General features: G+C 42.9%; 1 protein-coding gene across 1 annotated transcript; it reads left to right on the top strand.

Moving 5' to 3' along the window:
• The first annotated feature begins 12,658 nt into the window (after nucleotides 1–12,658).
• Nucleotides 12,659–14,272, top strand: LOC109930357 (UDP-glucuronosyltransferase 2C1-like). The gene has a single exon (XM_048603713.1). It carries the CDS (start codon nucleotides 12,659–12,661, stop codon nucleotides 14,270–14,272), a length of 1,614 nt encoding a protein of 537 aa, XP_048459670.1.
• The last annotated feature ends 239 nt before the right edge of the window (nucleotides 14,273–14,511 follow it).

Here is a 14,511-nt window from a genome sequence, read left to right as displayed (position 1 = left end):
AAACAACTGCACCTCCCAGTCGCGAACCATTTCAACTCCCCCTCCCATTCCTCAGACGACATGTCCATCCTGGGCCTCCTGCAGTGCCACAACGATGCTACCCGAAGGTTTCAGGAACAGCACCTCATATTCCGCTTGGGAACCCTGCAGCCCAATGGTATCAATGTGGATTTCACAAGCTTCAAAATCTCCCCTCCCACTACCGCATCCCAAAACCAGTCCAGCTCGTCCCTGCATCCCTAACCTGTCCTTCCTCCCACCTATCCCCTCCTCCCACCTCAAGCACCACCTCCATCTCCTACCTACTAACCTCATCCCACCCCCTTGTCCTGTCTATCCTCCCTGGACTGACCTATCTCCTCCCTAACTCCCCACCTACACTCACCTTTACTGGCTCCATCCCCGCCTCTTTGACCTGTTTGTTTCCTCTCCACCTATCTTCTCCTCTATCCATCTTCTATCCGCCTCCCCCTCTCTCTCTATTTATTTCAGAACCCCCTTCCCCTCCCCCATTTCTGAAGAAGGGTCTAGGCCCGAATTGTCAGCTTTCCTGCTCCTCTGATGCTGCTTGGCCTGCTGTGTTCATCCAGCTCTACACCTTGTTATCTCTTTGCATTTAGATAGCACCTTTCATGACCTTAGTACTTCCCAGAATGCCTTAAGGCTAATGCAACATTTTTGACGGTCACCTGTAATGGTGGAAACACCACAGCTCATTGGAGCATAGCAGCTCCCATACACAACGATGTGGCAATGACCAGGAAGCGTGTTTTATTGGTACAGTTGTCTGATGGGTGCCTGGGATTCCTTTTACCACCTGATAGGGGAAGGCAAGTCTTTAGTTTAAACGTTTTGCCCATACAACAGCTCCTACAACAGTGTGGCAGTCCCTCAGAGTCTCAGCAGGGCCTGTTGCTTCCTCTGTTTCTGGATTCCTTTTTCATGATCCCCTTTAAGTGTCCCCTCCTTCGGGGGCCCAGAATTAGTAACCATTTTCAAAGTGGGATCAAACTGTTTACTATAGATTTAGCAAAACCTCTTGGCTTCTGTAGTATCTGCCTTTATTTGTAGTGCCCATCAAAATTCAGTATGATGTTCCTTACAACCATGGCTCTGTCAGATAATTACAGAACATGTGGTTGTTCACATTTTGCTATCAATTCCACTTCTTTTCAATCAGTCCCAATGCAATATCTAGACACCAGCACCCAAGCATTGCAATCAACTTTATTTTCCACTCCTGTAGGTAAGCTTTTGTACTTATGTACTTTGTACCAAAGATGGCAATATGAGTGGCAACATTGTGCACTTTTCACTGTATTCTTGTACCCTGTACTTCAGTACATTTGACAATAAAACTTAAATCTGAATCTAAATCTAATCCTCTATGTGCCAGACAATCTGAACTAATAGTTCCATACTCTATGGACATAAGACTCCTGGTTTCAAGTTTAAAAATGGCAAAATATTCAGTAAATTATTATTAACTAATTCACCGAAAGTAATGTATTAATTCTATCCATGTAAGTAGATACTGATAACAGCAAAAATACAATTTGCATTGAGTGATAAATATTTTCTCATATTAAATTGAGCTTAACCCTATTTCATATTGATATATACTCAGCATGGAATATATAACAGGACAGGACATTCAGTCCACATCTGAAGAGCATCCCATCCAGACCCACCTTATCTCTGTCACCCTGCATTTCCCACGGCTAATCCGCCCAGCCTGCACATCTTGGACAACACAGGTAATTTTAGCACAGCTATTCCACCTAACCTGCACAGCTTTGGACTGTGGGAAGAAACCAACACAGACAGTCACCTGAGAGTTGAATCGAACCCAGATCCCTGGCACCATGAAGCAGCAGTGCTAACCACTGTGCCAACCAATCATTTGAAAAATGAATAAATAAAAATAAATTAACAAGTACTAAGCCGCAGAGCAAACTAAGAAAACCTTTTTGCCTTTTTATTTAAGGAACACAGCTAGAGGGAGACAGACAAAGCCCAAAGAGTTAGTCACAAGAGAGGGATTAAAGATCCAGGGAGCATTTACAGAGTTGGGTTTAACTAACATGGATCTCGCATTCACTCTAGTAGCATAGAAACCTACACAGTCTCAGCAGAATTCACATGAAAGTGGGAATTGGAAGCACGTTAATTGCTCCAGGCTTTTCTCTTCTTCCCACACCAAGCAATGTGTGTGTGTTTCTCTCCAGTCAATCTCTAACTTGCACACACACACACTCTTCCCCCACTCACTCCCTCTTGCTCTCATTCTCAATTGCTCTCCATTGCACTAGTTCATTCTCACTTTCTCGTGCACTGACTTTCATACTCACTCACACTCACTGACTTCACCCATTTACACTCACGCTCAATCATCCTTGAACTCGACATTTAGTGAGGACTGAGGTGGGGAAAGCAACTTAGAGATATAGAACCATTAGAAGAAGACATTCCGAACCAGAATCAGAGACAGCCACGGTGAAAGGAAGATCTGAGCCTGTATTGAACCCAGCTCTTAAACTCCTGGATTTCTATAACTAAGAAGGAGCTGCCTACTAGAGGCATTGTCCCCATTATTGGAATTCTACTTTATGTGGTGAAAATAGATTATGGGGGTAAAGATTTTGGGAATTGGGGGTGAGGGGAACTTCTTCCAACCTTACACAATCCAGGGAATAGAGGGATACGGGGCACAGAGGCAAAAGTTTTCTGTTTAGAATGGAATCTTGAGTTTGTGACTGTGCGAATCATACATTCAGCTCAGCCATTGGATAATGTGAAGAAGTGGTCTGATCGATACCCCATGTCGCACGCATGTCCTGGAATGATATCATTGCAGATCATGATCTCTCTGGAGGCACTGGAAAAACCAACAATGGAGCTTAGAGTGCATGGTGACTGTTGTGTTTGGTGAGTTATACAATAAACAAAAGATGAGGTACTTGGTAAATTAGCCAACAACAACACTGCAGTCATTACCATGGACATACAAAATGTTGGATGCAATTTTGGACGACAGGTGAGCAGGTACATTGTTTAATATCAGAGGACTATTAACCAGATTTGACAGCAATCTTTGTGAAGAAACCTGGACCCGCAAATCTTGAATTTTGCTCTTCGAAAGTGGATATCTTGTAAGGACACCATTCCAAAGTTGGAATAGCCTTGGTGGGCTGAAAGGCCTGTTCCTGTGCTGCACTGTTCTTTATTCTTTTTTCATCCTCCAGTCAAATCTGAAGATTAAGGAAACAGAACTCAACTATGACCAGGCACAAACTTAAATTCACATGATTTTCAACCAAAAAGGGAAAATCTGGTACGTCCAAACACTCAGCCAGTGAATGCACTTATTCAGAAAGAAACAACGATCATTAGCCAATTGGCCTTTCAATCAGGATCTGTACTCCAGATTGGCTCCTTTGGACTGAACATCAAGATTTCCAGGCTATTGAGCAATGAATGTAGGCCTGGGGATTGCACCCCTTCTCAGCCTGAACCTTGCAGATGGTCTACATTATAGGTACTGTTGGACTAGCACTTCCACACATACCAACCCGCAGTGACCTAACTCTAGTCACACAACAAATCAAGCTCAGATACTTTGCCTATCACTTAACTTCACAATTCTACATTGAAATATCCGGAATGTTCTCATAAAATTTAAGGTTTCAAGGAGACCACAATATGCACTGAGATGGCAGCATTTAGCTTCTGAGCAGGGGGGGGCCCAGCCACTCATGACTCATGCAGTGGGTTCTACCACATCCACGCGGCTTTGTCATTGTCTTTCCAGCTTGGTCATTTTTTTTTTGGGATGCCCTGGGGCCTCCTGATGTCCTTCTGTGAGAGGCTGGGGCCTCCTGTATCTCCATCACTCCTCCATCGCGGGCAGCAACATTGGAAGAACAAGTTCCTATTGGTCGGCTCAGAGCCAGGACCCCATTGGAAGAAGAACCAAGCTCCTATTGGTCAACTCAGAGCCAGGACCCCATTGGTCGAATCGGAGCCAGGACCCCATCGGAAGAAGAACCAAGTTCCTATTGGTCGACTCAGAGCCAGGACCCCATTGGAAGAAGAACCAAGCTCCTATTGGTCGACTCGGAGGCAGGACCCCATTGTCGACTTGGAGCCAGAACCCCATTGGTCGAATCGGAGCCAGGACCCCATCGGAAGAAGAACCAAGCTCTTATTGGTCGACTGGGAGCCAGGACCCCATTGTCGACTTGGAGCCAGAACCTCATTGGTCGACTCGGAGCCAGAACGCTATTGGTCGATTTGGTGGTAGGACCCCATTGGTCTATGTCGAGCATCGGAGGAGGTGGGGGACCCACACAGCATGACGTCCTCCAGCTTGGAGGTGGTGGATGCGGAAACGATGGCACCGGGTGGGTGTAGGAAAGGAGCAAGTTGCCTGGACCCTGGGGATAATGTCAGACAGTGGTGGAGCACAGAGAATGATATCTACGGAGAGGGGAAGATGAACTTTTGAAGCTGTTTCAGTTTTAGTCATATCAACTTAGTATTAATTTATTTAGTATTTTACCATTAAATAATTTATTCTGTAATCCAAGATGAGACAAGAACATGGCAATGGCACCATGATCAGCATGGACCAGTTTGGGCCGAAGGGCCTGTTTCTATGCTGTATTGCTCTATGACTCTATGTTATCCACTTTTCACTGCACCTAGGTACAAGCAACAATATATTAAATGAACAAAATAAATCTACATTGTACTTGAAGAAGGACGTAAGCCCATCCATTGACCCATCAAATAATTGCAGTGTTCTCTTTAAATACAAATCGGGGATCCAGCGAGACAGAAAGGTGGGATCATTAAAAGAACACAGCAGCAAATGGTGTAGTGCAAAAAATGCATCAAAGGGATGAATGGATCTTTGAGAGTATGTCTTGAATACATGTCTAAAACATGAAACTTTGGAATGGTGCCCTTACAAGATATTCACTTTTGAAGAGCAAAATTCAAGATTTGCGGGGCCAGGTTTCTCCACAAGGATTGCTGTCAAATCTGGTTAATAGTCCTCTGATATTAAACAATGTACCTGCTCACCTTTCATCCAAAATTGCATCCAACATTCTGTACATCCAGGGTAATGACGGCAGTGTTGTTGTTGGCTAATTTACCAAGTATCTCATCTTTTGTTTATTGTATAACTTGCCAAACAATACAGTCACCATGCACTCTAAGCTCCATTGTTGGTTTTTCCAGTGCCTCCAGAGAGATTGTGATCTGCAATGATATCATTCCAGGACATGTGTGCGACATGGATCACACCACTTCTTCACATTGTCCAGTGGCTGAGCTGAACTATGATTCGCACAGTCACAAATCTAATCCTCAAATGTAGACAGATCAAGTAAGATCCACATATTATAATGTTATGTTTGAGAGCAACACCTCTGGATGCATTCATTCCATCACTGGCAATGCTCACGTTTGGTAGACCCCTGCAAACCAGTTTACCCCATTTGTACCTGGAGTATTCTTTTTGAAACTACAAAACAGCAAGAGAAGATGACCAATAAGCACAATACAAATGCAGGTTTAGAATTGCCAAATCTACATATGGGACAACATGTCCGCATTTAGGATCCTACAGAAGGTACATAACAACAAGTTGAAGTGACAATGACCCAATGAGAATTGAACTGATCCTATTTGGTTCACATATAACAGACCAGCAGCATGAAAGAACCAAGCAAAATCAGGCCTATTCATGTTTCCCAACCACCTCTCAGTCTTATTAAACACAAAGAAGATCCAAGACACAAACAGGAATGACAGACAATATCACTGGTGACTGTAGACCATCATTAGCACCTCCAATCAAACTCATCAACATGCGATCTGAGTGGATTAATGAATTACTCCCACATTATAGAGATTTATTGGCTCAGCTGTTGTTGTAAACAATTAAACTCTCTTTTGTAAAGGAAGATGACGTTGTATAAGTGCCTGCCTCAAAGAAAGTTTACCTGTAAGGATTCCATGTGCTGTGTGTATGCCTCTCCCTGACAGTTAGTCTGATATGGATTTGCAAGCTGTCCAAACTCAGTCTGTTGGTTCACCGTGACGTCTGCTTCGTAACTTTATAATGTGCTTAACTGTTTTAAACAAACTCCTCACAGAGTCAATCAATTCCAGGCAAGTGACAAACTATGTCACATATGTCACAAAATATGTCAGTAGAACTGTAGAGCAATCAGGCATCTTTAAAAAGAAGTTTGCAAAGTTATAGAGTAAATACATCCAATTGAAAAGCAGGCTGTTATGAGGCATGATTAATTAATGAGGTTGGAAATGAAGAAAATAGCATATTGAACGAATAACTAAATTAGTAAGGAAAGGAGAGGAAGATATCAGTCAGTAAACCACTCATCGCTCATTCCAATTCTTCTTCGGAAAATAAGCAGTCAGCAGTTGGATTTCACATAGGGACCTCCGGCCCTCTTTTCCCCATCCAATCCAACTTTGAAGACAGACTTTTAAGCAGCAGCCTTGAACTTCCATCGAAACCAAGCAGAAGGGCTGTTTGAAGTGAAGGAGGGAACCCAAACATCTCACAGTACCTTGACTGTAACCTCTAAAGAGTTACAGAAATAATATAGCTGATGGACGCAAGTCAGAAAATGTCCAACTTTTGTGAGGCCTAAGTGACATCCCTTAAAGGGACAGCTTGTGATTTTACCAAAGTAAAGGTAAATTTTGCTCTTTTAACAAGAAAGCTTGTGGGCCAACAGGTTACCAGGAGTCAAAAACAGAAATTACTGGAAAGACACAGCAAGTTGGCAGCATCTGTAGAGAGAAAGCAGGATTAATGTTTTGGGTCCAGTGATGTTTCTTAGGAACTGTCAGTTCTGAAGAAGGGTCACTGGACCCAAAATGTTAACTCTGCTGTTTTTCCTGCAATTTCTGTTTTTCCTTCGGATTTCCAGCATCTGCAATTCTTTGGGATTTCAGGTTAGTTGGAGGGCTCCTTTGGAACCCCTCAACTCCAATAATTGTGCTTCCCCAAATTCTGTAATGATCAGAAACAGGGCTGCGAAAGAAGGCAGCGTTGGAGGAGTGAAGAAATCTCCAGCAGTTGTAGGGATGTTGAAGATTACAGAGGTAGACAGGGGCGAGACCGTGGAGAGATTTGAAAACAAGAATGAGAATTTAAAAACATAAAGCAGACTTTGAGGTAAACTTGCAGCTTAGAACTGGGATAACAGCTGGAGGAAAGCAGTCTTTTACCTTCTACGCGTTAGTTTATAGATTTAGTTTCAAAAGCACCACAGTGATGACTCACTTCTGTTTGGATGGGAACGTTCCATGCCCTTAATGAGAGGGAGGTTCCTGGTTGTATATATTAGAGAAGATCGACTTTGTACTGAACTTACCAAACTCAACACTCCATAAGCTGTGTCCCAAACACTGGAGGTATTCTGCTTTTTATCTTGGTAAGTCATCGAATTCTTTTAAACACAAGCTTTTTTTTTGGAAAAATTCAAATTAATCGTAGATATTATTTAATTCTCATTCTGCATGCAAGTGGATTCCATCAGTTTCTCTAGATAACTGAGAGAAAAAGAACTTGCATTTATAAATTATCTTGTGCAGCCTCACCACACATCAGAGCCAACGAAGCCCTTTTGTATGTGTAATCACTGTTGTTTGGAAAATGGCTCAGGATTTTTAAAGCCAGCAATGTCGCACAATCGGCAATGAAAATGATGAGTGGTGTTGATGATGAAGAGTCACTGGACAAGAGAAATTAACTCTACTTTTCTTCCCACTCGGGTGGCATGGTAGCTCAGTAGGTAGCCTCACAGCGCCAGGGACCCGGGTTCGATTCCACCCTCGGGTGACTGTCTGTGTAGAGTTTGCACGTTTTCCTCCTGTCTGCATGGGTTTCCTCCGGGTGCTCCGGTTTCCTCCCACAGTCCAAAGGTGGACAGGCCACGCTAAATTGCCCATAATGTTCAGGGATGTGTAGGTCAAGTGGATTAGCCATGGGAAATGCAGGGATTAGGTGAGATGATCTTCAGAGGGTCAGTGGGATCTTGATGGATCAAATGGCCTGCTTCCACACTGTAGGGAATTCTAGATGCTGCCAGACCTGCTGAGTTTCTCTGGCAATTTCTGTTTTTTTTTGTTTTGAAAATGACTAAACTGTTTTCAGTCAGGGTTGGTTGAAAGATAACCATTGACCAGAACTCACGTCCTCCCCCATCCCCACCCCCCACCCCTCCAACCCCTTTGGCGTCATCCAAATGTGGGTAAAGCCACGTAGAAGAGATGGGCAGTCGGTGTGACACCTCTCCTCAACCTGCCATCATCACCCGTTCCCCTTCACTCCCCTCCTCGCTTGGCAAGTCATGCTCCTCGTTAGATGCCAGTTCAAACGTGAGGCAGGTTGAACATTATCGGAAACCAACTCAGCATTTACCACATTAAAAACCGAAAGAACTGCAGATGCTGTAAATCAGAAACAAAAATAGAAATTGCTGGAAAAGCTCAGTAGGTTTGGCAGCATCTGTGGAGAGAAATCAGAGTTAACCTTGCGGGTTGAGTGACCCTTCCTCAGAACTCTGATTTCTCTCCACAGATGCTGCCAAACCTGCTGAGCTTTTCCAGCAATTTCTGTTTTTGTTAGCATTTACCATGTAGCACTGATTGCAACAAGTAATGCTGAACTATCTGCCTTGATGTTTAGTTTTTTCAATCTATCAACCATTTAGATTCTGCGCAATACAGAGAATTTCTCAGCATTCCTGTTCCTTAGATATTTTCCTTTGCCCTTCATCCTGAAAAATGTCTGCACCATGACGTACCGGAAATGCAACTTTGATAATGACTCAGAGACCTTGTTAAAAAATGGGACCAATATCTATCCCTTTCATAACAAGATTGTGAAAGATATAGTAGATTGACAGCACAGGATACATCATAAGTTATAGTCCAACAAGGCATGGAGTGATTTAAAAGGGAGAAAACAAAAGGTGGAAGAATAAACTAACAATAAGTTTAAATGTTTAAATGCAACAATTTCTTGCAAGTCACCACAAGGTTGTGGGTGAGGTATTGTTATTGTGAGGACAATGGTGGAAAAGCAAAAATAATCAACTTGTACAAATTCACAAACCATAGAACTTCTCTTCCTCACCACAATTTGTTATGTAGTTTACGTGAATAATGGCACACACTTTACAATGATGCATTTCTGAAGAAGGGTCCCGACCCGAAACGTCAACTTTCCTGCTCCTCCGATGCTGCCTGGCCTGCTGTATTCATCCAGCTCGACACCTTGTTATCTCCGACTCCAGCATCGGCAGTTCCTACTATCTCTTACAATGATGACTTACTTTGGTAGATTTCCAACGCTATTATTAAAGAACCAATGTAATTATTGAAATCACTGTTGCAATTAGAGAATGGGACTACTTCAAACTGTCTACTTCATTTTTTTGGCTTTTTTTAATGCTTGTGTTTGGTTGATGTCTTACTAATAAGTACTTTGCTGTGGTTTTAAAAAACAAATGCAGACAATTACAAATCTTTGATCTAAATAGGAGAGCTTAGACAAGCAGGGTCATGGGCCATTTGAGAGGAAGACTGTACTGTTCTGTGAAGCACAGGGTAAGAAATAAGAGTCCTTGCTCAGAAAATCAGGTACGTGCAAAGCACAAAGGTCTTACGTACGAGAGACTGAAGGGATTAGTGAGCAGAGGACGGATGAAGAGGTGATGGCCTAGTGGGATTATCACTGGACTGTTAATTTAGAGACCCAGGTAATGTTCTGGGGACCTGGATTTAAATCCAACTATGGTGGAGCTTAAATTCAATGAAAATCTGGAATTAAGAGTCTAATGATCACCATGAATGCATTGTTGATTGTCAGGAAAAAACCATTTATTTCACTCATGCCCTTTAGGGAAGGAAACTGTTATGCTTACCTGGTCTGGCCTACATGTGACTCTGGGCCCACAGGAAGGTGGTGAACTCTTTAACTGTCCTCTGGGGCATGTGAATGAATTTTGAAAAACAAAGTTATTTTCAAGTCAAAATTAGAATGACCTATTATGTGAATGGAACAGAGATATCTCAAGAGGTAGGAATGTAACTCAAGTTAGAATATATTCCTGGATCAAAAACAGACATTGAGTATCGGAGTTGGGTTGTCATGTTGAGGTTATACAGGACATCGGTAAGGCCGCTTTTGGAGTACTGATGAAATGGATAGCACAATTCCCAAATCAAACAAGCTTTAAATGATGATTATGAACATTTCCACAATTTTCTTACTTACTTCTTTTTCATGCTTTGCAGTAAAAACTAAAAACTGGAGATGTTTCTATCCGAAGTCCCACTGCTCCCTCCGTCACCATTAAGTTCAATACGTTGATTTCCTCAATCTAGTTTAAATTTCAGAGATAGCAGGAACTGCAGATGCTGGAGAATCTGAGATAACAAGGTGTAGAGCTGGATGAACACAGCAGGCAAAGCAGCATCAGAGGAGCAGGAAGGCTGACTTTCGGGCCTAGACCCTTCTTCAGAAAATTTAATTTCCCATTGAGCACAAGTATTTTAATCTCTACTCTGAAAATGAAGCCAAAATGCTCCTTTAATACATGTGAATTTATTTTCCTGTCTATCACAGTGAGATTTTGGTAGGTAGACCTGCATCACTCTTTGGATTCTCTCCTACTCTTGATATATTTGTAAAATTGTATGATATTAGTTTATATATTGTTGTACACTATTTATATTACCAATTAAGTGTTTATTTTTGATACAGCTTTGGATTTTTCTTTTTTCTGTGTCCTTCGCTACTTTTGCTCCCAATAATTTGAATAAATTCTTTTCTGAGTCACTTCCTTTAGCTCAACATGTCTTCCTTCAGATTTAGTGAGCTATTTAACTGTACATCTGCATCTTCAGTTCTTTATACTTGGCTCTTTCCAACATTATAAATGTGACTTCATTTCAAAAGTACTTCATTGGCTATAAAACACTTGGGATGTTCCAAAGTTGTAAAGACACCATATAATTGAAGATCTTCTTTTCAGATCTTGTATTACATGAATACTTCTTTGATTTCCTCCTGTTATTTGCTGTATTTTACCTGTTAATAGTTTAGCTCAGTTTGACACATTCAGCTTAAGTCTTATTTCCTCAAAGTGAGCCTTACTTACATTAAAATCCAGGTTTGCATGCAATCTTTTTCCTTCTTAAGAGTTCATGTCAAATTCTGGCATGTTTTGGTCACTGCAGATGTGATGCTCTCTCATGGTTAGACTATTAATGAATTTGAGCTCTCTTGTCAGTTCTAAAATGCTTTGTCCCAGAAAAATTCTCCTGGACTGTGAAAAAAAATGGCCCTGCGAATAATCAGACTTTGAGGTAATTGTGGCACATTATTGAGATTTTCACTGTTTTTCTGTTCTGAGTTACAGGCTTAAGAGGAGAGAAATCTTAATAAAGACCAAAATAGATGAAAAACTGGGTGGCATGGTGGCTCAGTGGTTCGCACCGTTGCCCCACAGTGCCAGGGACCCAGGTGTGGCTCCAGCCCTCCGTACTGTCTATGTGGAGTTTGCACATTCACCCTGCGTCTACATGGGTTTCCCCAGGTGCTCTGGTTTCCTATTACAGTCCAAGGATATGTAGGTTAGCTGGATTGGCCATGCTAAATTGCCCTGTAGTGTCCATGGTACTGCAAACTAGATAGAGGTTGGGGGGTTTCGGACACTGTTTGGAGTGTCAGTGCAGACTTAGTATGTTGAATGGTCCCTTTATGCACTGTAGGGATTTTATGATTCTACTCAAAACTCATTGGAGGTGAACAGGCTAAGTAGATCAGATTTGTTGTCAAGCTAATGATGTACTGAGGGATCTTGGGGTTCAAGTACATTGCTCCCTGAAAGTGGCCACACAAGTAGATAGGGTGGCAAAGAAGGCATATGGCATGCTTGCCTTTATTGGCCAGGGAATTGAGTACAAGAGTCAAGATGTCATGTTGCAACATTAAAGAACTTTGCCTAGGCCACACTTAGAGTATTGTGTTCAATTCTGGTCGCCACATTACAGGAAGGATGTGGAGGCTTTAGAGAGGTTGCAGAAGAGGATGCTGCCTGGATTAGAGGGTATGAGCTATAAGGAGAGGCTAGAAAAACTCGGGTTGTTTTCTTTTGAGCGGCAGAGGCTGGGGGGAGAATTGACGGAAGTGTATAAAATTATGAGACATATAAATGGAGTTGACGGTCAGAATTTTTTTCCACAGTTGAATGTCTAATACTAGGGGCATGCATTTAAGGTAAGGGGGTAAGTTCACAGGTGATGTGAGGGGTAATTTTTTTACACAGAGAGTGGTAGGAGTCTGAAACACACTGCCATGGGTAATGGTAGAGGCAGATACGATAGGGGTGTTTAAGGGACTTTTAGATAAGCACATGGATATGCAAGGAATGGAGGGACGTGGATTAGGAGCAGGCAGAAGGGATTAGTTTAATTTGGCATCATGTTTGGCACAACATCCATTCCTGTGCTGCACTGTTCTAGGTTCTACGTTGTAATATTGGATCACTAATGTTCTTGTTAAATTCTACGACAGGATCAGCGCATCATTTCTATGGAAATGGACTGTTGTGGATTGAGGAGCGGACGTCAGATTGCATGCGTTCTTTGTGCCATCATCAGCCTCACTCTCCCAGTTATTTATGGAGCTAAGATATTGGTTGTACCAGTTGATGGAAGCCATTGGATCAACATGAAAATTCTCATTGAAGAGCTGAGGTACCACGGTCACAACATTACAGCGCTTTTCTCCTCAAAGGCTTGGTACATTAAAGAAGCTCCCGATCTCTATCAGTCAATCACTGTCCAATTGCAGGGTGGAACTACCAAATTTGATGACTCGAGTGGAATACAATGCTTTCTAAAAAGGACATTGACATCCTTAAGGCAGGGCTTGACCCCATGGGCTTTTATTCAGGTCCAGAGTCAGATGATAGCACTTCTCCATGAATGGCACCTTTGGGCTGGAGAATTCATCCAGAGAATTTTCGAAGATGAGGAATTGTTAAAACAGCTTGAAGCAGCGAATTTTGACCTGGTACTCACGGACCCAGCTCTTGGGATCGGTCCAATGCTGGCCTATTATTTAAAAGTCCCTTTAGTCTACAACGTTCGATGGATCACAAGGGGAGAATCTCATTTCCTCGTCGCCCCATCGCCTCTTTCCTACGTCCCCCTGCTCGGGTCGCATTTGACAGAGAAGATGAGCTTCCTCCAAAGAGCCCGCAACGTTTTACAACATCTTCTCGAGCTGTTCATTTCTGAGTTTTTTATTCACCCCATATACAATGAGGCGTGCAGGAGATACTTAGGCACAGGCACAGATATCGAGACAGTTCTCCTCCAGGCTGACGTGTGGCTGATGAGAGTAGACTTTGTGTTCGAATTCCCGAGGCCCACCATGCCAAATATTGTGTACATCGGAGGCTTCCAGTGCAAGCCTCCAAAACCGTTGCCCGCAGGGCTGGAAGAGTTTGTTCAGGCCTCAGGAAACCATGGGATCATCGTCATGTCTCTAGGGAGTCTGGTCAACTCCTTGCCGCTGGATATTACAATGAAAATAGCAGAAGCCTTCGCTCAGGTACCTCAGAAAGTGATTTGGAGACACAACGGAAAAGTCCCTCCCAACATAGCCAATAACACCCTGTTGGCGAAATGGATCCCTCAGAATGACCTGCTCGGGCACCCTAAGACACGTGTCTTTGTGGCTCATGGTGGGACAAATGGAATTTATGAAGCGATCTACCACGGGGTTCCAGTCGTCGGCCTGCCGCTGTTTTACGACCAGTTCGACAACTTGCTCCGCCTTAAAGTCAGAGGGGCGGCCAAAATGGTTGATGCCGCGACCATGCAGTCGATGGACCTACTGCAGGCTCTCAATGACGTCATTAACAACACATCCTATCGGGTTAGCATGCAGAAGCTGTCTGCTCTCCACAGGGACCAGCTGGAGCCTCCAATGCAAAGAGCTGTTTTCTGGATTGAGTATGTTGCACGACACAGAGGTGCAGCTCACTTGCGCTCTGAATTTTATCGCCTCCCCTGGTACTCCTACTACTGCGTCGATGTCGCTGCCTTTCTCCTGTCTGCATTTGTAGTTGCCGCAGTCCTGTTGGTTTTCATCTTGAGGAAGTTTTGCACTATTGCAGGAAGAAAGAAACAAAAAACTCAGTAGTATCCATCTGTCTGATATAAGCATGACTTTTGTTACGACAGGGTGAGGAGGGGTGAATGGGCTTGCTCTTTTCAACCTCCAATGGACAACAAAAAATGCTTAAGGTTATTTTCTAGCACCAGACTATACCTCTTCCGAATTAAAATGTAGTTCATTAGTTTATCAGAAGGAACGATGAGATAATTGAAAGGTTTTCTTGCATTAAAGGAGCAGGGTGGCACAGTGGCTCAGTGGTTAGC

Source organism: Rhincodon typus, chromosome 12, assembly GCF_021869965.1.
Source record: "Rhincodon typus isolate 14 chromosome 12, sRhiTyp1.1, whole genome shotgun sequence".
In the NCBI taxonomy this organism is placed as follows: domain Eukaryota; kingdom Metazoa; phylum Chordata; class Chondrichthyes; order Orectolobiformes; family Rhincodontidae; genus Rhincodon; species Rhincodon typus.
The sequence above is the reverse complement of the archived record's forward strand: the minus strand, read 5'-3'. Positions and strand labels throughout refer to the sequence as shown.

Bases quoted from the DNA above. Each gene is read 5' to 3' on its own strand.
- LOC109930357 (XM_048603713.1), top strand. From the start codon at position 12,659: ATGGACTGTTGTGGATTGAGGAGCGGACGTCAGATTGCATGCGTTCTT.